Genomic DNA, 26,460 nt, shown 5'->3' with positions numbered 1-26,460 from the left:
TCTCTTGTCTGAACTGGGTTTCACGGACTGAGCCATCTTTCTAGCTTTCTGCAATAGCTATGCGAACTGGGAAATCTCCAAATTCTCCATGACAGCTCTGAACTCCCGAATCATATTGGTCATGCACATTTCTACCAACGTCCTTTCTTCACAGTGGTCATAGCAATCAAGTGCTATGTCCCTGAACCATTTGATGTATTCCATCAGATCCTCTCCATTCCTTTGCTTGGTTGCTTGCAGAGTTGCAAGCGTTTTAAGTATTTAGTACAAAATGCATCCACCATGTCATCCCAGGTTGGGATTGATCCTGGTTTTAAGCCAATGTACCAAGTGTATGCCCAGTCGCACAGTGACTTTGAAAACTCCCGCAAACACAAGTCTTCGTCTGCTGCGTAAGGGCCAAGGGTGTCAATAAATTTACTCACGTGCTCTACCGCACTTCCCTTCCTACCATCGTACTGGGCAAAGGCCCTTGGTTTATACCTTTCAGGGTACGGCTTGCTGAGTACTTTTAGAGGATAGGGAGGTCTCCGTGCGTAAAACCTCTCCTTTGGTGTTTTGGCTCTCTCTTGCTCCAAGAGAGCCGCTACCTCAACCATGGTAATAAAACGCTGTCCTGCATTTCGAGGGACACCTCCTGCCAATGTCTCTTCTCTGTCTGCCACATGATCCGGGTCAGGCTGGCTGCCTTTCTCTTTTGTTTTGTCTGCCTTCAGTTGATGGATCTCTCCCATCATTTGTTGCTACGAGTGCTGCAATGATTGCAATACTTTGACAAAGGTGTTGGCATTGTCTGCGGGGATTCTTGTCTGAGGGTGAGGATCAGCCCTCGTTCTGTTGGCACCTTCTGTTTGGTTAAGTTGCTCTTGGTGAGGCGTTGTTGGCCTGGATTCTGCTTATGAGGGTACGGCACTCATATTCCGTGTCGTCCTGGACTATGATGGCATTGTTTGCGAGGGACTCTGTTTTCTTTTCCTTTGCCCCTGTCTGCTTCCTAACTCCCCAGTGAAGTAGCCAATTTAATGTAGGGGCCTTTTTTTGTGTATGGTGTATTGGGCTTAAGCTGCCTCTTACGGTGATGGGCCCGAATATTTCTGAATAAGGGAGTTGGGGCCGGTCCAATTGTAACTCAACTTGGGCTGGTTTGTGCACAAACTTATGCCTTGTCTACCAGGAGTAAACTTACGGCAAACAGAACTGTTGCAGACGAGTTACGGCAGGCAGATATAATAATAATCAAAATAGAGTACTATGACTGTTTAAATAAATAGCTATGTACTCCTTACTAATAAAGCATGATTACAGTCATAATGATGTCAATCACAGAGAAAAATGAAGAAAATAATACTAGCTAATCAAATGGGTATAAATCAAGTTTTAAGCTTAGTCTGCCGCAGCAAAGCCAAAGAGGAGAGAACGCCTCTTCTCAATGCAAATAATCTCCCAGGAAAAAGATCCTGCCGTGGGGATTAATGGCTTTAAGGGAGTCGGACCTAAATGGTTATTGCCCAAAAAGAAAGAGTCCTTGTTTACGTTTTGGAAGGAAGTAAGATTTGAAGGGTGAGAGAGGGAAACCGATCTATTGGTGCATGCCCATTAAATTAACTCTCCTTTTTCCTTAGTTTCCTTTCTTTTCTTCTCTGTTTTCTTTCTTATCTTTTTTTTCTTTTCTTCTTGCTCTGTTTTTCTTTTCACTCCGTAAAAATACTCTGTTTTTCGATCCCCTTTTTCGGGGCACGGCAAGGGCCCTTTTATAGTGCCTACCGTGACCAATGTTTTACCGTTTTGCCCCTTAACCGCCTTTGTCTGGTCTGGACGTACTTCCCGACCACCAGGTCTGTGCGACATCCACCTTTGCCAGACAGAGGCAGTTTTGTTTCGTTCCTCTGTATACCATAACACTTCTTCCTACCACGGTATAAATTCTTTCTCTCTCTACTCTCAAAGCATGCACCCAACGGTTCCCCCTCAAACTTGCCTCTTTTGGGTGGTCTATCATCCCAACAGGACGTATCTCTCAAAAGGGCTTGGGCAGGAACCGCAAAATAGATCTTTTCCTTCTCCCCACCACCAAACCATACCCCCTTTACCTCTTACCTCTGGCCCATGGCCCCACCATGTCCTATATTGGCTGGGTACAGGCTGGTGGTGCCTGGGCCTTGCGCGTGTTTTTCCTTTCAGATATGTCCAAGAGTCTGCCTGCTGCTCATGCGTCTGCCGTGATCTGGAGACTCTCCGTCTACGTTTTTTGACCCTTCATGTGGGCTTTTCTTTAATTTCCCGCTCCATTCAGGAGTTGGGCTTCGTATGATGATGGGCCTTACATTTCTTTGGCCCACTTTTGATTTTCTTTATTGCTTGCAACGTTGAACTGTTATTCCTACCGTAATAACTTAATCTTGCTGGGCTTTTTTTTGGGCCAGCCATTTATCCCTTTTCTCAGTGGCCTGTCATGGGCACTGTTTTGCTTTTACTCATGGGCTCCTATGTCCCTTTGGGCTTTCTTTTGGGCATCCATAGCCCAATTGCTTTCTTTGGGCTTCCTTGGCCTGTTTGCTAATTCCACACTCCCATGGGCTTTTTCTAACTTCATTGGGCTTCCCCGACCCAATAACCTTATCCTTATCTTTGGGGTTCATGGGCCTGCCATAAACCCCTTACTCTCTTAGTTTGAATTGCCTTGGGCTTGCGACGGCCCTTTCTCACTTTTCTACCTCATACTCTACCCATGGGACGCTATTTCTTTCTTTCCTGGCTTCTTTGAACCCGCTTTCCTCTTCAAGACCCTTTTATTTATTTGTTGGGCCTGTGATCCATTATTCCTGCCGCTTGGGCCTAATGGATTTTTTGCTATTTATCTTGTCAATTCTTTGTAGTCCTCATTATTGGGCTTTTCTGTCTGTCTGGGCTTCCACAAATGGCCCTCAACAATAAATAATTGTTAATTAAAAAAAAGCTAGTTAATATAGTAGTAGTAATTTTTATTTGATGGAAAAGTTTCTAATTTGTGTTGTAGTGAATCATAATGAGACACAGGTAGGGGTGGCAAAAATTATCCATATCCATTAACCCATCCATTACCCACCTCATTTGGGTAAATCTTAACTCAACCCATTTAAATATTTAGATTAAATAGATAATGACTCATTTGGTTATTTAATTAAATGGGTCTAAATGGATAAATCCACCATACCTACTAAACCCATTTAAATTTTAAAATTAAATAAACCCACATATTACCCACTAAACAATATAACGTTAAACACTTTCCCTTTCCCTTAGATTTTCTAAGCCAAAACATTCAGTCCTCTCACTCTCACTCTCCTAAACACTTTCCCTCAAATTTTCTCAGTAACCAAACAAAAAAAAAAAAAAAAATTTATATTCCGTATCTCTCTCTCTCTCTTTCTCTGTCTCTCTTGCGTTGTGTTGCGTGTAAAGCTGTTTCTTTCTCTGAAGCTTCCCGATTCAATCCCTGATCTCCGATTCGCAATCGGAACACAATACTGCGGTGGCCGTTGAATCATTCATCGGTAACTGACCTTATTGACCGTTCAAGTTTGTCTTTCTCTCAACTCTTCTTCTTCTTCATTTGATTTTTTTGTTTGTTTGTGGGTTTGTCTTTATTTTCTGTTTTTGTTTGTGGGTTTGAAATGTAAATTACATGTTTGATGAAATGCTTGGCAGAAGATAATGCTCTCTTTGTTTGTGTCGAACTGAAATGGAGAAATGGGCTCTCAACTCTTCTTCTTCTTCATTTGATTTTTTTGTTTGTTTGTGGGTTTGTCTTTATTTTCCGTTTTTGTTTGTGGGTTTGAAATGTAAATTATGTGCTTGATGAAATGCTTGGCAAAAGATGATGCTCTCTTTGTTTGTGTCGAACTGAAATGGAGAAATGGGATTTAGGTTATAAGTCAGCAACTAGTTGTGTAGGTAGTACTTTTACTCTAGCATTCTAAACTGATTGTTTGTATAATGAAATTCATGACGAAATTGTTGAGCACCAATGGTTTTTTACTTAAATTATGTTCTTTGCTGATTAGTTTCTCTTCCATTTTCCTTATTTGTACTAAAACTATATTTGATGAAATCCTGGGTTCCTCCACATTTGATTCTTTAAAGCACATGACAGCCAATTTTGGAGTTGTTTAGGTGCAACCATCTTTGGCTTCAAATTTTAAGTGGTTTTCATTGTGGATGTCAGAGTACTATTCTGATAAAGATTCATTAAAAATTTAAGCTAAAATATAGCTCATTACCTAAACTAAGGGTCCCTTAGTTTCTCTCACATTTTCTCAGTTTATTTTTGTACATATAGAGAGAGAGGAAATTCTACAAACGCAGGAAAAAAAAAGAAAAAGGAAAGAAGAAGCCATCCTAAACAACAGGTAGCACTGAAAAAGCAGGACAAAAGAAGAAAAGCATAATCAAACATTCAACAGCAAGAAAAAGACAATACTCAAAAGTTCCAAAGTGCAAATTTCATGGGTTCAACGTTGATCTTCAGCTTTGCAGGCAGAGGCAGGTTTCACAGCTGGTAGCTTCTTTGGGGTGGCTGGGCAATGAGTAGAGACAGAGGCATCTTGATGAGTAGCTGTGTGAGAATCTTTGGACTTTCCAGTGACAGTGGAACTTGCACCACCATGACCAGCTGCAGTGGCTTGGCCCATGTGATCTGATGGCTTTAGCGCCTCGTCGTTGCCGACTATTATCACCTCCATCTTGATAAAGATTCATTAAAAATTTAAGCTAAAATATAGCTCATTACTGTGTTTGTGGTTTTATTTTTCTCTATGATTGCTGGAATATAATTAAGTTTTTGGGCAATGTTAATTAAGGTTATAAATTTTACTGTTTTAATATTGGTGTTGAATTATGAGCTACTTAGTAATTTCTTTAGGTTCCAATCTCTAATCATGTTTTAATGAGTAAGATTGAAATTATGAGACATACATGTGTTTCTAAATTACATAAAATAGAAGTTGCTTATATTTGTTTAAAAGATTCAGCCACACCTAAAATTTTGGATCTTTACCTTTTTTGTGGGATTATGTTAAAAAAAAATGGATAATGTTGGACCTTATGGAAATATAGCTTATATTCAGGAATCTAGTTTAATTTTTGATATTTTTTTTTTGGCTAACTAATTTGACAAATGAGAAAACTTGTATATTTATCATTCTAGGGGTATTTTGGTAATTTTGGATGTCCAAGGGTATATTGGTAATTGTAGGGGGTATTTGGGTCATTTTGGGTATTTAAGGGTATTTTGGTAATTTTGGAAGTCAATAGGGTATTCAACTAGTTTTGGAGGTATTTGGGTCATATTGGGTTAAATGGGCGGATTACTAATTAAATGGGTTGGGCGGGTAATGGATAATTAATTTATATAAAAGCGGGTCATAAATGGATAAATAGATAATTACACACCCAACCCATTTATGACCCAACCCGTCCATTTGCCACCCCTAGACACAGGATGGAAATTTGGAAGGTCACTGGCTTCTGAGTACTTTGAAGAGGCATTCACCCCATTTAAAAGAAAAACTAAAAGCTAATACATATCTGCACTAAATAAATAAATAAAATTTAAAAAATAAAATAAAAAGGGTAAAGAAGAAACATAAGGAAAAACAATATAGCCCTATTATGAAAATGATAGAACAAAAATTCGACTGAATTGCAAACAAACATAGATTTAATGCGTTCTGTGTGGCATGTCATTATAAAATAAATCTAGTCTGCATGTATCCATAACCAATGGGCTCCCATTCTTTGCTTTCAATTGGAGACTGGGGTCCATCATCCGTGCATGTTATGCTTTTTGCATATTGCAAAGTCTAAAACGCCGCATCGCCAATGTTGATAATGGACCCCAAGCACCCAGATCTCGAAAAAAAAATTTTTATTTTTTTTTTGGTTACAGTAAAATTTCAATCTATAATATCCGCTACATGATGATTATTACTTTTAATCATCAGATTAAAACACTAGTTGACTCTCGGTGTAAACGGGAATCCAATCCTTAAATCTCTTATTTTGATGATAATAGAATTTATCAGCTAAGCAAACAAGAACACATGCAAGTATGCAACCATGCTGCCGAAGCTTTTCGGTCAATCTCTATATCATTACCTCTATGTTAGGCTTTTCTCATAAATTGATTTAAGCGTAAGTTTGGATAGGTCAACATTTGCATTTAGCAACGCGTTTGAGTTTTTTCTGTGGATCCCATGCACTGTTCATAGGACCTACAAATATGGAATTCAGCAAAAATAATTACAAAAATGGGTCTCACGGTACTATTCACACATTTAAAAATTATTTTGTTACAGTGTTTTCAGTTTTTAGCAATAAACGGTATCCAAACAAACTCTAATACTGATGGCGTTTTAAGTACGGGTCAAATCCATTGTTGTTGAGTGCTATCATAATAGGTGCATGGCTAGATTATATTCTCTAACAGGGGAAAAAAAATATAAGGCCTAGATAGTATTCAGGAGACAAAGATCCTATGATGTTAAGAGATTTGCATGGCCGGGTTTGAACTTTCAAGTTCATTCAATAACGACTAATTACTCATCGAGGCGTGTTATCGAGTCTAGTACACATCAAGCAATCCTTCATCATTATATGTCCTATCTTGCATGTTTTTGAATTTCTATCCAAAGTCAAACTTAATCACTGTGATGATAAAAATTCATACTAATACAATTTGTGCTAAATTAAGAAGACAGTTTTAAACGAGGGATCAAACTCTTTTGTTTAGTATCCCAGAAAAATGTTTTAAAAACTTACTATAAATTTTATTACAAAAATTTTAGAAATCGATGTAACAATGAATGTGATCAATGTCAATATCACGCAACAACAAAATAGATAAAATTGTGAATTACTCTTTTGTAATCCGTACACATTGATTTATAAGTCTTTTATAGTAAAAAGCTTTTGTTAACTGGCTATTCTTGTGTCCTCGTTAATTAGCAGGCTTCAAAAGGGTCACACTACATTGAGAATAAACAAAACCTAATAATCAAATTCTTTAAACTAAAAATTGCTCAATTCCCTATAAAAGTACATTGAGAATAAACAAATGCCATTTAAATTAAAAGTTGCTCAATTCCCTATAAAAAAATCAATCTACTGCATTATAAAAGCTAACGGTAACAGACATATCGAAACCTATAGTAAAATTTGTAGTATTCATAGTTTAAGTATAAGATCTAACCACATACCCTTAATCGAAATAAGAAATGTCTTGTTTATATCATGCATGGAACATTAGCACCAAATCAAAAATTGAAACAAAGGTTGGAACCAATAAACATGGATGTCCTATGCAGAATAAAAATAAAAATAAAAACGACACAACCGACAAGTAGTGTGTTTGAGAAAATTAAAGTGTGAGTCTCAAAAAAAGATAGAGAGGACGGTTCAATGTCCCCCTAACAGCGCATGTTAGTGGTGGGCTCCTTTGATCCACGCCTCCGCATGCGCCGGAATTCTAACATGAGCTGTCGCTGACCAAAATAGTCAAACTCGTCAAATCTGTATGGCTTCACCAACCCTCTACTCTAAAGTTCTTTCTTTAAAAAAAACAAAAAAACAAAAACAAAAACAAAAAAAATCTTTGTATTGATATTCAGATCAGAATCTATTTGATATCTCCATAACACATAATTTTCTTGTAGCCTAGATTGGTACATACAATTTTGATCTATATAAACGCTAGTTTATGCAGAATGAAAGAGCTTTGTGGGATTTTGAGGGACATGGCCCCTGGCTACTTTAGTTCACATCTGTACTAGTAGAGATTTTGGTATCTTATAGAAATTTGGGATCAGATCTAGTTCATACTGAAGAGATTATTTAGAGGGAGAGTATTACTCTTTTGTATTGTCCACTATCTAATGGATAAAACAATGGATTCCAAAACAATAATACTAAAAGACAACTTTTTTCGGCAACAAGTTTCACAATTATTGAAGTGAGTGTAAATAGTCAAGAAAATGTGATAGGTCCATAGATGTAAATTGTATCCACCACTCACAGTCAATCACTTTAGCAATTATAGAATTTGTTGCGAACAAAATTGCCTATATAGCTGATTCTAAAATCACAAGATTGATACCGAAAGTCTAATAGTTTAATTGCAAGATCGACTCTCTTTGTGGCCTGCCACCAAGGATTTGATTGGGAATCATCTGTTTGTGCGGTGTCAGTATTACCGTGTGAGGATGCTCTCATTATCAGAAAGAGAACATTAATGATGATAACAATGATAGAAAAGCTTGAGCTTAGACCACTTGCTTTGCTATGTATGGGTGTAAAATTTCTGTACTGAGATAATTATCAAACGAGTACGTGCAGTTTAAGATAACGATTTTACAAACGTAGGATTAAACAACAAATGATGATACAACTCTTAGCAAGAAAACAAAAAATAACGCTACAGCATAAGTCTCCAAAAAATAAAAATAAAATGAAGCTACAGCTTTCATTGATAATGGATTTCTGAAACTTGGGGTCATAAATAGACAACATACATACATTTTAACTACAACTCTACAACTGTCGATTAACTGCTAATAGAAAAATCACCCACAACATTCATCTAAAGAAGAAGAAAAAACGTCCATCCGCTGACTTTACCGTGACATATTAACGCAACTTTTTGCATCCATGCCAAAAAACACCCTTTGAGAAAATTTTATGGATACTTAACGACTCAAGGCCGAGTTATTGTTTTTAATTCAATTATTTGGAACTTGTGCATTACTTAAAGCCAATTTCAAATCTTAATCCTTGACATTTTTGTTATGCAATATAAAGCTTTGGCACTAGCAATCTCCTTGAATAACTGTATCGATTTTAACATGAAAATAATGGCAGCGTCGTTGAAACGATCACAAATAATCAAACAGAAGAGCACATTCACATGACAAAATGAAGAATATAAAGATGAACTATTTAACAGCGATAAGAACATTACATATATACATATCTATTTCCTTTTGACTTGAAGGGTGGATGAATAATTGTGTACAGCTAATTAGTAAGAAGAAGAGCGATTTTCTGTAATCTTCACATACAAAGATACACAAGATAGATGGCACAGAAGACCAAAATAAGGTTCCAAAAATGCAAAATGAGAAGCCAAAACTAGCTAATCAATCCATTCTTATTACCTCCAGTGCTGCCTCCACCCGGTGGATAAGGGAAAGGTTGCGTGTAAAGTTAGCATTAAGAGTGAATCGTCAAATAAGATCAGTTCTACACACGTGTAGTCAGGCTGCTGGTAGTTGTTGGTACTCGGTTAAGTTGTAATATATGCGTTCTCAAGCTACAGTCCTTGACCTGTTAGAAGATTTATGATGATAATGCTCATAAAATTATAAAATGAAAGTAGAATGGGGAAAACTAAGAGCCAAATTTACCTGCATGGCCCCCAAAGTTGACAAAAAATCTTTGCATTGCTCAAGCAAAATCCGTTCTTTTGCGGTCACCTTCACAAGTTCAGTCACCAAGGAGTTCGTTTCCTCCACCTGTGAATGGAAAATGGTTTTAGAAACATTATTAGATTTGCCAATATAAGGTGAAGTATATGCAAATGGCTTTTCGTCAATCTATTTGAAAGAACATTTCTGCACAGTCCACTTTTTGCAGTATTTACCCAAGGCCCAATAGATTTGAGTAGCTTATTTTCCAATATTATGGTGAAAAACTGTAGCAAAGATCTAAAGACAAAGTCCTTGAAAGTTAATGAAAGTAAATGACACACAAGCACCATTTTGCAGTCAGTGATTTAAGTTCAGGTTTGAGGAACAATTCCAACTGACTCAAACTACTGTCTTTGCACATCTAAACAAGTACCAACCTCATTCACCAAACTTTAAAAAAGGTCGTAACCAATGCACAAAACTCCTTTTGCAAGGTCCAAGAGAGGTTGGTAGGCAGTCATACCCCTAACTTTTTTCAAGACGCTGGTTCCCAAACTCGAATCCACAACCTATCGTTTTTGGTGAAGGCGCTCGCTATCACACCAAGATCCGACCTCTATTCACCGAACTTTAAAAATGACATAGAAACTGGGACCAAACATCTTGGGACAACTCAGGCTAATGAGGGGTTAAAAACTTAAAATGTAAAAGACACGCCAGTGCTAGAGAATTTTGTGTTTGGTATTTTGAGGCACAGGGGATCCAACCCATTGATAGATAAGACAATGAAACACACCCATCTTTAGGTGAGATTAATTAGAAATATATGATTCAGAGCCTAGAGGCTAGAGCCAAATAATCACCCTCACTAGGGTCTGTTTAGGATTCGCTTATTTTACTGAAACTAAAAACTTTTTGTTGAAAGTACTGTAATTAAAGGTAAAAGTTAGTTGAAATAATACAGTGGGACCCATAAATAGTACAAAAAAATGTAATGAGGCCCATGAATAGTAGCAAAAATAAGCTGAATAGTAAAATAAGCTGGCTTTTTAAGCTGGAGCCAAACACACACTATATCTCAGCTGAGGAAGTAATGATGTCAATTCTGATAATTCTAATTTAAATGCTGAACTCACAAACTTTTTCATTGATTTTAGTCATTAAAGTTTTGTTTGCTTACAATAAGTGGGGGGGAATTTCAACCTAGACTTTCTCCATGGGAGAGACCAGGGGGCAGTGCCAATGAGCCACAGCAATATCGTAGATTCAGCTAGAATTCTTCAAATTCCTTTAGTATAATACATATCTTTAGTGAACCACACATGCCAAGCACACGGGCACTAGATGAGTGTATTGCTTATAAAGCAGAGAAAATAAACATAAATGGTTAAGGGTAGGAATGGAACTATATAAAATTTGAAATGGCTAGAAATGGAAAATAAATCTCCAAAGCATCATGGTTTCACATGGGGGTGTTCATGGTCAGGTGTGGTTGGTTTATGTAGAACTCTCCACCCAACCCGATCACCTCAGATTCAAACATCAGCACCCAATGCCGACTGATGACAATCAGGTTATCAATCAAACAGTCATTATCAGTCAGATCCAGTAGGTATCGTTAACTTAGCGAGTTGACAACAACAGCAAGCTGCCCGACAGATACTCAGCCTTGCTGATGTTGGATTGGCCTCCCACAGCCACAATCAAGATCATCTCACATATAAACAAGGGTTGCCCTAGGAGGAGAGAGAGAGAAATTGGCCAGTTAGATTTATTGGCCAAACCTCCCTCCATCCAATATCCAATTGAAAAGGAACGGGTTTGCCATGATGAATCCGGTGTTGACCAAAATGGTCAACGAAATCAATAGAAAGGCTTGGGTTAGAACTTAGATTAGGTTGGGCATGTGGGATGGGTTTGCATGGGTTTTTCACAACCCTAGTTTCACCTGAATTCAAAACAATTGGTGTATAAATCATGGTTTTAAAAACAATCCATTAAAAGATCCGAAACTGGACAGGTTCAAGATTTTAAAATCAGAGCAAGGTTTGACCGTAGATCAAACCATGATGACATACTAATTATTCTAACAACTAATTAGTAATTACTATGGAAATAAATAAAATAAATGTGTAAAATATTAGCAATCTTGACTAAAAAAATATCTAAATAGGTTCAAGTTTATCTTAACTAGAGTTAAGATGATGATTTTCACAATTTATTACAATAATTAGGTACATATTTCCTTATCATTTCAAATATTACAATATCCTAAAAAGTCCAATCTACTCATGCAATAAAAGAAAAATGGTACTTTAGACACATTCAATTAAAAAAAACAAACAAACAAAACAAAAAGTTTCATACACAGTCATTGTAATAACTCATAACCAAGGCTTTACTTCTTTTTTTGGATAGGTACCAAGGCTTATTTATTTATATTAAAAATAAAAAACATCTCTCTCTCTCTCTCTCTCTCTCTCTCTCCAACCAAAATCGCAAATAAAAATGAATAAAAATCTGACGAATGGGATCAATGGCTTGGGCTTCTAGCACTTTGGACTTTCAACAAACAACGTGATGCTTCCCACAGTGAACAAGATTGACATACTTTGACTGTCGGCAGCATTTTTAAGCAAAATTTTCCATGGAAGAAAACCAGATCTGACCAGAAAACTTGTGCCCAATTTAGCAAACTGGCCAATTTTACAGCAGTTTGAGCGGTTCCTAACAAAAAGCTGAGTTTTACGAATTTTGTGGGTCTCAAAAACCGGAATAGTGACTGGTTCCCAGTTAACTTGATCTGACTGGCCAGTCCGATCAGGTTTTAAAACCATGATATAAATGATGACTAGCAAGCTAGTTTCTAGGTGCTCATGCAGATGAGGTGACTCCACCATGCACTTTTGCACTCATAGATTCATACTCAATACATTATGACTAAGTTTTATGTTTGCTACAACCTACCTAAAACCTTCTCTTCTTTTGGCTTGAAACCAAAAATGTAAAAAAAATAGGAACACCAAGCACCAACAAAGGCGGAGTGCGTTACCCATAAAATTATAAAAGCCAGAACACAAGTTATATGTATTTTCTTATTTTAGTAAGAATTTATTTCTGCAAGTATAATGTCATTAACAGATGAACTACTGCATAGTGCCTAAGAAATGGAGAAACAAATTCAAAATAAAAAGAAAGAGATTACCTTTGAAACAAGAGAGTATATTGAGGATCCCATCACCTGCATCACATCAACTGCTGAACCCACAGCATCCTTCAGATTTTGAATATCAGCCTGTAAAATTAAAGTTAAGCTCATTAGCAACCTCAACAGCACCAATATCTGAGCCTTTGATAAGCTGATATTTATCTACAAAAATCAAGATGAAAGGAGAAGGTACATACTACTGCTTTTCCAACAACTGGAAGACGGAGCGTACTGGCCTTCAATGCTTCAGTTGCTCCTTGCAAAGAATTAGAGTGATCTCTATCTAAAAGGGCCCAATCTTCCAAATAATTCAACTACATTCAACAAGTAAAACAAACTTCTTTTATGATTTAAAGAAAAAAAATATTATAAAACAAATAGCAGTGATCAAAGCAAAAATACTTTTGTCTGACAGGGAAATCATCTAGTGAAGTGCTTCCTTAAATTAATGATAACAAACATAAAATTATTAAGTCAAAGAAAGTCAGCATCCAAAATTCCAACATATTAATTCAGACCATTTGTAAGGTTTATTTTTTGGATAAAATACAAAATAAAAACCAAGAGTTCATTGCAGGATAAGAATGACATACCAGGATCAGCTCTCCTTTAAAAGGAGGGGGAAAAAAATCAGAAAACTACCACTACTACTGTACTACACAACCAGCCCACAGAGCAGCATGTGAAAACCTTATAATCAGAAAAACTAAACGAACAAACTCTAAGGGGGGGAGAAAGCTTGTTAGTTGGAGTTGGTGGCTCTCCCAAGGATCCCATGTCTGGGATCCCTGGGGACCACTGTTATAGAAATAAAGTCAATTCTCAAATGAACACATAAAAACCTTAAAATGGATAAATCAATAAACAAGGTCATACTTAGCTTATCACACTCTTTATTCTGAGATAGCCATATTCCTAGGGCCTCAAGACCTCTCACCAGCTCATTTAATGACATGAGTGGAATTCAGTCCAAAAGATTAATTACAACTTTAAGTTCGGTCATCTGGATTCCTCTAAGGGTTTCCCACCAACCCCCACCCCCACCCCCCTCCCCACAAAAACACCCCCAAAACCCCTTTTTTTTTCCTTAAAGTGACCAAGACAGGCATCACTTGAATAATTAAAAGCTGTTTTAGTCCTAGATACATATCACCAAACAATTAAAACTACATGACTTTTACTTCAATTGGACTTCACCTGTGGGCCCAATAAAATAACTCCTGAATAGACGAATTTGCAAAGTAGTAACAAATTAATCTTCCATGTATATCACATGTTATGAGTAAAGATTGTATGAGATATAAGGGTCTTTGGTCCGATTACACTTTCCGCACAACCTTTAAATAATAAATGAGTATTAGGGTTAATAAATTCTTTACCCCAAGCTTAAAATCATAGGAGAAGCGACAAAAGGAATGCACACTTAGAAAGAATTTTCAAGGGTAATTACACTTTGCCACCCTAATCTATACTCTAAATTAAACTTTGCACCCTAAACTTTCAGAATACATAGTTAGAGCATTCACAGCAGTGGTGCTATATAGGTATAATGGTATTTTTTTAGCTCTTTATCACAAAAAACACCATGCAGCAGAGGAGCTAAATCTAAAAAGATTTAGCTCCTCAGCTAAAAATAGATGTGCACTGTAGCTCACAAGTAAAAAAAAAAAAAACTTTTTTATTACAATTCTCTCTCCTCTCCAATTAAATATACATTTCCTATTCTCTCTCTCTCTCCGGCTTCTCTTCTTTCTTCTTTCTTCCTCCATTTTTTTTTCTCTCTATCTCGCCGGCCAGCTCCCTCATCTCCCTCATCCCTCAGCTCGCCGGCCAACTCACTCATCGCCGATCTGTTCCGCCAACCCAGCTCGCTGACCCACCCCAAGCCCCATCACCCACATTGATTCTGACAACGATTCCGACGAGGAAGCCCCTGAAGCCGCAAACACTGAAACTCCGATGAAGACGACTCCTCCATTCGCACCTTCACCACAGCTCGCCTTGACATCGCCAACACAGGTGGAGGCTCCGGTTCGGCTCAGCTCGAAACACGAAGATCAAGACGGAGAATCTGAGCTCCTCCGCCACGGTTAAGATCAAGAATCTGGGTCCCACAGCTCAGGGCGGGAGCTTGGTGCCTGGAATCGTTGTTTAGAAGCGATTGATTCAATGAATTGAGAATAGAAATGGTGTTTGTGGAATTTGTGAATGTGGTTGTGGTTTTGTTTATGTTTTTTTTTTTTTTTTTCTATGTTGTGTTGTGGTTGCCAAAGTAGAATGGTGGTTGTGGCTGCCAAAGTAGAATGGTGGTTGTGGCCGGTGGTGGTGGTGGTGGTGGTTGTGGGTGTGGCTAATGGTAGAGGTGGTTGTGGATGGTGCTGTGGAGGTTTTTTTTGGTAGTGGGATATATTATTTTATTATAGTGGTTATATTATTTTATTAGGATGTTTATATTATTTTATTGGGTTGAAAGCTAAAATAGATCCACTGCTGCAGCATGTGTGGAGGTAAAATAGATAAAGTGACTTTTTGTGTAGCTAAAAAGCTAAAAATATAGATCCACTGCTGTGGATGCTCTTAGCACCCTAAACTATAATCTATGTTATACTTTGCACCTTGTCGTCAATTCTGGCGTTATTTTGGATGGAAAACAAAATTCTAGGGTGTAAAGTGTAATTGAGAGTATAGTTTAGAATGGTAAAGTGTAATTTCTACTTTGTTTTTAAGGGATTGAAAAGAGGGGAAATTGGGTTTTTTTTCACATGGTGTTGTCCAAGACAACGGAAGAAGTGACGGTAGAGTGCAAAGTGTAAAATGGGTTATAGTTTAGGATGCTAAGCGTGCATTCTGAACGTTTAGGGTTCAAAGTGTAATTTGAGATATAGTTTAGAGTGGTAAAGTGTAATTTTCCCGAATTTTCATGTAAGAATGGGAAGAGTTCAGCAGGCAAGTCCAAAGCCTTATTACTTGAAAGGTTGTCTGCCTTGGGAACCCAACAACAAAAAACTTTTTCTTTTTTTTTTTTTTGATAAGTAAAGGAAATTCAAGCATCCATCAAATCATATACCCAAAAAATAGAATGACTTCCTATGATAGACATCCAGTCCGATAGAGTTTTAAAGAAGAAAAGTTTTAAATCAGCTATAGTCCCTTTAGAATCTTCAAAACACCAGTTGTTTCTCTCCCGCCAAATGCACCACATCAAATAATGGGGGACAACCATCCAAATAACACCATTACGATGATGACCAAAATTTCCTTGCCAACAAGCAAGGAGCTCAACTACAGTCTTTGGCATCGCCCAATGGATACCAAACAAGGTGAACACCATGGACCACAACTCGTAAACAATAGGACATTGTAGTAAAAGATGGTCTACCGATTCTCCAAAACAAAAAAATGCAACTCTGGAATGAACCTTTTGCTTCCAAATACTTCTCCAAGGGAAGGATTGAGTACATACACCCAACAAAGCGTAATAGTAACTGCTTACCTCAAAGCCCTTGCTCTTAACAGGTGTCTAACACATCTTATCCTCACCAATACCTCTCAATGAGACTCCATATGTAACATTCCAAAAAATAGACAAAGAATCCGACTCCCTATCATTAATTTCTCGCAAGAATTCTAAGTCTTAAAAAAGAACCCCATTAGGAAACTGCACGAGATCAGTCACATAAGCCTCTTTATCATTACTAATTCTGAATAAATTTGGAAAACACATACTCAAAGGATTATCCCCACACCAGACATCATGCCAAAATTTCACTCTAGTCCCATCTCCAATCTGAAACTGAATGTAGCGAGAAAAAGTAGACCAACCACTACTAATAGTTTTCCATAAACTCACCCCATAGGAGCCTGGAATAGAATTAGAGCACCAATCTCCCTCTATCTTTCCATTTTGTACCCAATGGAAGGCCTAAATATTTCATAGCAAGTGAGCCCTGCTTACAACCCAACGCATCTACTAGCATCTCAAAATTTGGAACCACACCCAGAGGAACTAGTTCAGACTTATCCAAATTAATTTTCAATCCCGATAAAATCTCAAACCATGACAAAATCAGGTGCAAAAACAACATCTAGTCAATATTAGCATCGCACATAACCAACGTATCATCTACAAAGAGAAGATGAGTTACCTGTAAGCGATCACCTGTGGAGGTACCCACACTAAATCCAAAAAATCGACCTTCCGTCACCGCCTTATCCATCATTTTGCTAACTACCTCCATAACAACAACAAATAATAATGAAAACAAAGGATCACCTTGTCATAAGCCTCTATAATTCTCAAAGAAACCAGATGGAGCTCCATTATTCAAAACTAAGAATCTGACCATGGATATACAATAAAAAATCCATTTTCTCCATTTTTCTGGGAACCCAAGCCGCTCAAGCATATAAATTAGGAAACCCCAATTCACATGATCATAAGCCTTCTCCACATCCAACTTGCATAACACCCACGAAATTCTTGATCTCAGCCTACTGTCCAAACATTCATTTGCAGTGAGACATGAGTCTAGAACCTACCTATTCTTAATGAAGGCATTTTGAGACTCCGAAATAACATCCCCAATCACCTCTTTCAACCTATTAGCCAATACTTTAACAATAATTTTGTAAACCCACCCTATCAGACTAATAGGCTGAAAATCTTTCACCTCTACAGCATCTAACTTTTTGGGAATCAAGGAGAAAAAGGTTGCATTTAAACTTTTCTCGAACTGACCTCTCTCAAAAAGAACTTGAAAAATCTCCATGAGATCTGATTTGATAACATCCCAGCAAGCTTGGAAAAAAGCCACAGGGAAACCATCTGGGCCCAGAGCTTTATCCCCCTCAAAGTTTTTAATTATCCCAAAAACTTCTACATCATCAAAAGGCCTCACCAACCAGCCAGCCTTGTAATCATAGATTTTAGGAAGCACATCTAGATGTGGGCGATAGACTTTATGTTTCGTAAATAAATTTTTATAAAACTAAATAATGCAATCCTCTATACTTTTTTGATGATCAAAAGTCAGGACCCCATCAACCTTGAGATTAGTAATTGCATTGTTTCTTCTATGCGAGTTAGCCATTTGATGAAAGAACTTTGTGTTGCTATCCCCATCCTTCAAGTAGAGCATTCTTGATTTTTGCCTCAAACTAATCTCTTCCAAAAGGCTGATTTTTTTTAAATTCTGTTTGAAGCCTTGCCTTCTCTAACTTCTCCTCTTCTGATAGAACTACCACTTCCTCTTTTGCATCCAAAGCATTCAAATCACTCCACAGTTGTATTTTTTTACAGCCATTTCTGAACTCCAATTCGTTCCACTTCTTCAAGTCTGCCTTCACGGCTTTTAATTTCATGGCCATTCTGTAGCTAAGTGTACCTTGGAATTGATAAGAATCCCACCAATCTTTCACCTCCCCCACAAAATCTTCCACCTGGAGCCACATATTCTCAAAATGAAAAGGTCTTCGTCCCTTTTGAATTGCACCACCCTCCAAGATAATGCCAACCTCCTCTGTGACATATTGGGATAATGATCTTCCCAATCAGGAGAAAAAAGGAAACGATCTATCCTGGATCCAAAGATGGAATTGGACCATGTATACCTACCACCTGTCATAGGGATATCCAACAAACCATGCACAAAAATGAAATCTGAGAAGTCATGCATTGCTTGAGTAAAATTAACAGTCCCCAATCTCTCCGTTGGGAAACGAACAACATTGAAATCCCCTGATACACACCAAGGCACGTTCCACCAACTATGAAGACCCGACAATTCCTCCCACAACAATCTACGCTCCCTATCCACATTAGAACCATAAACACTAGTGAATACCCATTAAAAATTATCACCCACATTCTTGAATCTGCAAGAAACTGAGTAGTGCCCCACAGCTTCTTTAAGCTTCTCCACTACCCTACTATGCATAACCAAAATCCCTCCTGAGGCGCCCAAAGAACCCAAGTACACCAAATCCACATAGTGGCAACCCCATAAACTTCTAACAAATCCCCCAGTAATCAATTCCATCTTTGTCTCTTGTATACATATGATGTCAGCTTGCCACATTCTGATAAGGTTCTTAATTTGAAGCCTTTTATCCCTTTCATGCAGGCCTCTCACATTCCAAGATAAAATCTTCAAATTCATTTAGACACAATCAAAGCCCTCTCCCTATTAACACTGCAAGGCCCAACTAAAGAAGAGTCATAATTAACAGAACTAAATAAGCTCCATAGTTAAGCTCTATAGTTCCCGTAAACCCCTCCTGCCTCCCTTTATTTTCTTTTTTTGAGCAGACAACTCAAACTTCCTTTGTTTCATCTTCGCTTCAGCAGCCAAGAGAAAACTTGTTGCCACTTCTTCCAACCCTTCAACTGAAGTCTCCAAAAAATCATCAAACCCCTGGAATTTACTTTGAAACCATTGAGACATTTGTGGTGAAACATCTTCAACCCTGTCCGAATGATCCCTTATAACTGGAGCCTCCATTGAACTTGACATAGCCAAAGGGGTTACGCTCAATGGCTCTAAAGAATCCTCATAGTGCTGACATACATCAACCAAATCACCAACGTCTTCTAAAGAACAATTGGAATCGACATCCTCCACAAGCACCGTATCCCATTTAGAATTACTTTGTATAATCCGAAGCCTATTCCCTGGATTAATAAGTTCCTTTTGTTCCACATCAACATCAGAAACCAAAGCACTATCTATCAATTGGCTTTTGATCTCAATTGGTACCACCACTTGTCTCCCATCTCTGAGTTCGAGAACCCATTTTTTTGATGTACCCCAAGTCTTACTAGGTTCAATAGCATGCGAGGACAGAATACTTACTTTGAAGAACAGCAAATTCGCTGTCAGAACTGGTATCGGAAGGCACCAAGAAAGAACCATATGAAATTGACTTGTCAGTACCTGGGCTTGCCGATACAGATGGTGAGACAAGAGACAAAGGTACAAGTTTTGTGATAGTGGCATATCTTGAATCGGAATGCACCGAATGTGCACCATCGGGGTGGGTCTCTGCCGAAACTGGCTTGTTGGCTCCTGAGCTGACCGATACTACTGATGAGAAAACCATCGCATCTTGCGATTTCGAACCTGAGTTTGAAGGCTTGGTCGTAATGTGTGAGATCACTGTGGTAGCTAACCCAGATTTTAAACACTGACTGTGGGCTGGGTTTACCAAAGTATGGCTTTGGCATGGCCTCCAAACAGATTTGGGCTTGGCTGTATTAAGTGGGATAGAAGTAATAACATTATGAACAGTGGGCTTTAGAGGTTGCACCACTTTTAGGCCCACTTCATTAACCTCAGACCACACTATAGCCCATCTCCCATCTTTCCCACACTCCATACGCATAAAAAGATCCAAGGTCAACTCAGTTTTTATACCATTACTCTCAATTCCATTTATTGTTGACAAAATCTTCGCCCCAAGTTGCTCCCTCTGTCCTTGAATACTTTCCTTGCAGGTATCACAGTTATTACGGTTGAAATCTCTAGGATTTGAATTTTGAACAAATGCAGTTTTATTCTTTCCTTTATCTCCTTTGCCACCATTGTTTTTCTAGTTCCCCACCACCACCCAACAACAGAAAACATACTGTACTGATCTCATATTGGCACTGAGTAAAGCTTGAACATCTAAACGATTCAAAAGGGACTACAAAGAACTTGGGGTGGAAGATTCTTTGAACGTGATCTCTGTTGTTTCATGTCAAAAGGCCTGAATAAAGAATTGTAGCAGCCTGGTAAAAAGCCACCAAATTGTTGCTTGACTACTTCTTAATGACGGGAAACTCATGTTGGTAAAACTTCCAATTTGCTGCTAGCAGTGGGATTTGAATTACAGAATGGGACTGGAGGTCTAGAATTTCAATGTTTCTGTTGCTATTCTGTCCTGTAGCTGTCCCTTTATTGTCCAAAATCTGAACACTAACTAGTAATCTAGGGTGGCCATTTCTAACAAGTTCTCTATTTTAGTTATGTTTTAATGGCAGCAGACAGTTTTAGGTTCATGTTACTAAATTAATATTTATGGGTTTCACTTCATGATTTGTTAAGATTCCTAAAAGGGTGGGTTTTTCATGTGGACAGCAGCACATGGTCGGATACTTACCTTGGATAATCTGATGCTCCGGGGTCTCCCTTTGGTGAATCGATGTTGTATGTGCTGCTGTAATGAGGAAACTGTGGATCATCTTCTCCTATACTGTCCTGTAGCTCACTCGTTGTGGGTACGAATCTTACAGGTATTTGGGATCCAATGGGTCATGCCAGGTTCTGTGAAGAGTTTGGTGTCTTGTTGGAGTTTTTGGTTGGGGAAATTTTCTTCGGACATTTGGAATGTGGTTCCTGGTTGTTTGATGTGAGTTGTTTGGATGGAAAGAAATCGGCACTCTTTTGAGGCTAAAGAGAAATCGAATGTTCAGTTACAAGCCATATGCCATAGTGCTCTGTTTGATTGGTCTAGGAGCTGGGGTTCTTCGACTTGTTCTTCCGTCATTGAGTTTCTTTCTTCCCTTAGTATTATCCCCTAAGCTGCTTTTTCTATCTTTGTTGTTTTTTGTTGCTTTTTCTTGTGTTCACCATAATGAACACCTTGTATTTGCTTTATTCGTTCTTTTTTCATGATTAATACTATTCTTATTACTTATCAAAAAAAAAAAAAGAATGTGACTGTAATTCATATGTGCTAAATAGAAGAAAGAAACCAATACTTTCTTTCACTTGCAAGAAAGCCTCCACAAAATTTGACACTGCTCAAGGCTGAGCAAAAAATAGTTCCCCAAAATTTTCAACATTAAATAGATGTGTATGATTGAATAGCTTTCCGGCTTTCCCACAGGCTACAGTTTATATAACTGGACAAGTGGATTTCCATGTACCAAATTCAAAGTCAATGGGTATTTACAAGCCAAGTGCTTAATAAATATCAAACTGATTTAAATAAAGTAAATCCCTGAATCTAACTTGTCACTGGGTTTCTACATTATAATGTGAATGATTGATTACCTTTCCTAAAGTTTATATAACTGGACAAGCAGATCATATTTCCAATTATATACCACATTCAAAGTCACTGGGAATTTAAGAGCCAAGTGGATAACAAACATGGAACTGATTTAAATGATGTAAAACTCTGAATCTTACTTGTCCCCTGAGGATGGAAGTTAGCTTCAACTTTTGCCTCAGCAATAGTAACTTGATTCTTTTAAGTGTGACAGAATGCCGTAGTTCTGAAATTGTTACCCATGCATTCCATAGATTTTTCTGATGCAAAGAAAAACATTCAGATAAGACCAGTGGACTAAATATTGCCATGATCATTTTGAAAAGTTTAGCAGCTAACTGATTTATCTACATCAAATGCGGCCAGAGATGCAACCACAAATTTTTTTTTTACTAGGATGTGACAGCAAGTTCTGAAATTAAAAACAATGACCTAGCATAGTTAAAACACACTGACCACAAAGAAAAAGAAAAACCAAACAGAAAGTATCAATGCATTAGTTGAAATTATCACAACAAACAGAAAATCAAGATTCCTTAAATGGGTGTACTAGATTATAGATCTCAAACAATCTGATGAGTAATCTTATAAGGAATTGGGCAATTATGATCAGGTTTGTTTGCAGCTAAACAGGAAATCTAATAACAATAACCAAATCCTGAGCTTATATAAATCTTGTGCAACATTATGAGGCAAGAAAGGAAAGGATAATTAGATGTCTGAAAAAAGGCACACTTTGGGTTACTGCATAAAATATGAACAAAAATCATTTAATAAACCTACTCATTTTTTACGTTTTGATAAGTAGATGTAGATAAGGTTGGTATTAGAAACACTGACAAACTTGAAAGGAATTTAACACAACCCATTTTGCAATTAGCCACTTAAACTGAAGTAATTATAGTAGGCCACAAGAATCTTCTCCTTTCCCAGCACCAATCTAAGTTTAGAATATCTAAGTTCTTGAATCAACTGCCATTCTAGCAAAATAAATCTTGAATAGAAAAATTTGCAAAGCAGTAACAAATTAAGTTTCCATGGCTACATCAACTACCCAATTGAACATAGAATAATTGGAACTAAGAACAATCCTCCTTAACCTTACTCTCCACCTCTTTATAACAAGTCTGCTTAATCCACAATGTGTATTTACTAGTGTAAAGACAAGGATGAAAGCTCTCTTTCAATTCATAGTAATGACAAGAAAGGGGTGCAGGATTAAAAGAGTCTCATTCATTTTCCACATGCCTACAAAGCCATGTGAAAGTATATAATGATTGTCTGCAATTACGGTCAAATACTTGCTCCAGTTGGCCGCACAATCCTGAACAGTTTCTTGTCTGACGGCACACTAATTCCATCCAGCTTTCCTTAAATCATAAAGACCACTTAGAATAGCCATGCAATGGGGTTCACAGTACCCAATCTTACAGAGTGATAAACCATTTAAAAATTCACCAACCCATAATATTAAAAAATTTCTTTTTTACTACTGGAAGCTCAAGAAATTGAGGTGCAATTAAGTACGCCATATAGAGGCTTAAATAAAGACATCAATAGAAATCATAAAGTCCTTCCAATTGAGAATGCAGCATCCTTCATCATCGTCTAGCCTGGCTCTATCTCTAGTGAGTAGTGACTGCTTAGGTCTGCGTGTCACTTTAATACTTGAACATCCTAAAAGCACCATTGCAAATTGCTTAAGATCCTTCCCCCCTAATATTCAGTCTACAATTCTCAAATGAACAGTTATATCCTTTTGTGTTATCACCACTTGCAATATGCCATTTCTATCAAACAATATGCATCTCACCATACAGTTACATTCAATGTATAGAATCTGAAAACTTGCTAAATTCTCAAACCCATCTTTGATGTTGAAGGTCATAAACGAATTATCTAACGCCAAATATATATATATAACCGAATACAATTGACTTTTGGTTGAGCTAATAATATTTTCCACATAAGCTTTTGAATCCTCACAATTTTATACATTACTATTCTAACACATATTTTTTAATTGATTTGAAATTCTATTACTATATATAATTTAGAATCTTTGCAAGCCACATTTTCTTTTTTCTTTTTTTGATAAATAGTCGTGCCATATTTTCTTTATATGGTAGAATAGAATAGATAGTTCTATATACCAACACAAATATGCAATCATTATAAATTCCTATTAGTAATTGCAATAATTATCAAATTTCATATTTAGACAAAAATAAAAGAGAAAAAAAAATTATATTTTGTTATACTTTACTATGCCTTGCATGAATTACCAACTAGTTAAATATTAAATTGAACAAAAAAATTCAGTGCTCTCTAAGAAAAGGAATCCAACAGGGAAGTATTGAGGTGCTACTATGATTTCATTTTAACATTTAAAGCATTGTAATTGTTGCTTTAAACTTGCTACTGTCATGTAGAAGTGTTCAAGATGACACTAAAAGACAAGTCCAAATCATCTCTGACTAATGGAAACCAAGTCTATACAAACATTAATTGAATTAGAAGAATAAAAGAAGATACCACAATCAGTATATTACTATATTGAAATAGCCTGATAACCATACCTCAGAATTCAGTCTCTGCACCTTGAAGGTTGCATCTGCCCTTGCATTTACAAACCGCCATTGCAAGTACCGGTTATACAGAAGCCTCAACAAGTGTGCATCAATAATCCGTTCTTCCCCCATCTTCCCTCTCCGAATATCAACAGAGAAACTGAGAATTGAAGGTGTACTACTTGAATTACAACTTAACGAGCCAGTAACAGAATTCCTGACCCGAGAAGGACTAGCAATCCCCCTCGAAGGAGACGAAGCTGAAGATGTCCAAAGTTTATTTGGCGATGCAGGCCTCGATCCTCCCCTAATAGGTGAAGCCATTGTTCGAGGAGAAGACATTGGGCTATCACTAACAAACTTTTTCGACTGACCAAACTTTCCTGGCACACTCATTCTTGACCCAGGACTTGTTGGTAATGGCGATCCTGGTTCCTGCAGGCGCCGCAACCTGCTATTAGTCTCCTGCCAAAACCTCGCCGACACAACAATCCCTCGAGGTTTTCCCTTGGCAACAACCCCCCCAACATCTTGCACTCCTGAAGTACTACCAGAGGACACGCTATCAGTATCAGATGCAGTGAGATCAGAAGGCACAGAAGACTCATGTACAGAATTGGCATCTGGGTTTTGCTGAGAAACTTTCAATAACTCAGCATTGCCCAAATCCAAGCTCAATCTACCATCAAAAGAAGCCCTTCTACCCTCATCAACCATCAATGAATTATGCAATGCCTTAACAACCATCCCAGATCCCATTCCACCTATCCTCTTATCAACAACACTAACACCATTCCCACAATCCAAACTCCTAAACAAAGACGGATTCTTAGAGCTCAAATTAGCCGCAGCCCCTGAATTCGCTTGCCGGGTCCTACCAGGCCACCTATGCTGCTCAAGTGGCTTAGAATTCTCCGCCTGATCTCCTCCTCTAACCGGAGTCCCCCTCCGCCGCTCCGGCGTGCCCTTCCTCCCATTGCTCAAGCTCGGAGTTGCCGGAGTCTGCGCCTTTGTCTTGCTAATCGGAAGCGAAAAGGCCTCACCTTGAAACGACACCGATAAACTCCGAGTAGAAGTGACCAAAAGCTTCGTAGCCGCCGATACTTCGGCCACATTGCCGTGTCTTGCGTCGGGGATCGCCGTCATGGGCCGAGGCGTAATGGGTCTCCGCCGGTCCGCCGATTGGGACCGCTTCGGAGCCGTGGAAGAAGGTAAAGGAGTAGATACATGTGTGGAATTTGAGGAGCGAGAAAGTAAAGGAGATTGGAATCTTCTAGAAGTAGAAGTAGTAGAAGAAGAAGAGGAAGAAGAAGAAGTAGTTGTAGTTGAAGTGGAAGTAGTAGAAGGAGAAGGAGACATGTACCTTGAAGAGACTTGTCGGCCTCTGGGTCTTCGAGGATTTGGGTTTGCAAAGCCATTGTCTTTCTCAGAAGGAAGAAGAGGAGGCCTTTGAAGATGATGATGATGGGTTTCTCTTTCTTTGGGGTTTGTGGAAGTAGCTGCTGCTTCAGAAATAGCAGCCACCATTATAGATGGGTTTTGTCAACAGAAAAAAGTTTTCCTCTCTCTCTCTCTCTCTCTCTCTCTCTCTCTCACTCTCACATTGCCTCTGAACCCAACAAGGGTTTTCTGTTTCTGTTTCTGTTTCAAAGTTTTGAAGTTTCAACACAAAACCCAAGTGGGGTTCATAATGCAAAAGGAGATCAATAAATTTTTGAAGAAACAAGAATGGAGAAATGGGTTTGTGGAAGATTCTTCAGCATTCTCAGAAGAAGAAGAAGAAGAAGAGTGTGTGTGATATTTTTCTGGGTTTTGAGAGAGAGAAAGAGAGAGTAGGTGTGAGTGGGTGAGGACTGAGGGTGAGATTTGAGAGTGGCCGCAGTGCAGGTGAGAGGTTTTTTTTTTTTTTTTTTTTATTGGGTTTGCGTTTGGGGTTTTGTGAATCTTTGGAAGGACGTTATGTTAATGTTAATATTGTTAATAACTTAATATAATCATGTTTATTTCTTTGTTTTTCTCTTCTTTGTAAGGACTATTACATACCCACGGGTACCCAAAAAGCAAAAAGTCCCAAGTTCAACCTTCAAATTCAATAAATTCATGATTGCGGACCAAAAAAAAAAAAGTAAATATATGGTCATGAAAAAAAAAATTTATATGTTTCCCACAACAAAATAAAAGCCAATTGAATTCTAAATCTCTCTTGTAA

General features: G+C 37.8%; 1 protein-coding gene and 1 long non-coding RNA gene across 2 annotated transcripts; one reads left to right on the top strand and one right to left on the bottom strand.

The window, feature by feature from the left end:
- The first annotated feature begins 3,201 nt into the window (after positions 1–3,201).
- On the top strand, positions 3,202–4,860 carry LOC126706941 (uncharacterized). The gene is made up of 2 exons (XR_007648771.1): positions 3,202–3,558; positions 4,319–4,860. It is a non-coding gene; the product is annotated as an uncharacterized LOC126706941 (long non-coding RNA).
- A 4,079-nt stretch (positions 4,861–8,939) lies between these two features.
- LOC126705446 (QWRF motif-containing protein 2) lies at positions 8,940–26,188 on the bottom strand. Its single transcript, XM_050404469.1, has 6 exons — positions 24,261–26,188; positions 21,822–21,941; positions 12,846–12,962; positions 12,646–12,735; positions 9,438–9,545; positions 8,940–9,357 (listed from the first exon to the last, which is right to left on the bottom strand). Exons 1-6 carry the CDS (start codon positions 25,776–25,778, stop codon positions 9,274–9,276), a joined length of 2,037 nt encoding a protein of 678 aa, XP_050260426.1. The 5' UTR covers positions 25,779–26,188; the 3' UTR covers positions 8,940–9,273.
- Between the last annotated feature and the right edge of the window lie 272 nt (positions 26,189–26,460).

This window comes from Quercus robur, chromosome 11, assembly GCF_932294415.1.
Source record: "Quercus robur chromosome 11, dhQueRobu3.1, whole genome shotgun sequence".
Lineage (NCBI taxonomy): Eukaryota > Viridiplantae > Streptophyta > Magnoliopsida > Fagales > Fagaceae > Quercus > Quercus robur.
Note: the sequence above shows the minus strand (reverse complement) of the source record. Positions and strands in the feature narration are given on the sequence as shown.

What these genes read in the sequence shown, in the direction of transcription:
- LOC126705446 (XM_050404469.1), bottom strand. Translation starts at nt 25,778, where the DNA reads ATGGTGGCTGCTATTTCTGAAGCAGCAGCTACTTCCACAAACCCCAAA. An exon ending in CTTCCATCCTCAGGGGACAA is followed by an intron (nt 12,963 to 21,821) that starts GTAAGATTCAGA and finishes TGTTGAATGTAG; the next exon opens with TTGAATTATTTGGAAGATTG. An exon ending in CAGTTGTTGGAAAAGCAGTA is followed by an intron (nt 12,736 to 12,845) that starts GTATGTACCTTC and finishes TTAATTTTACAG; the next exon opens with GCTGATATTCAAAATCTGAA.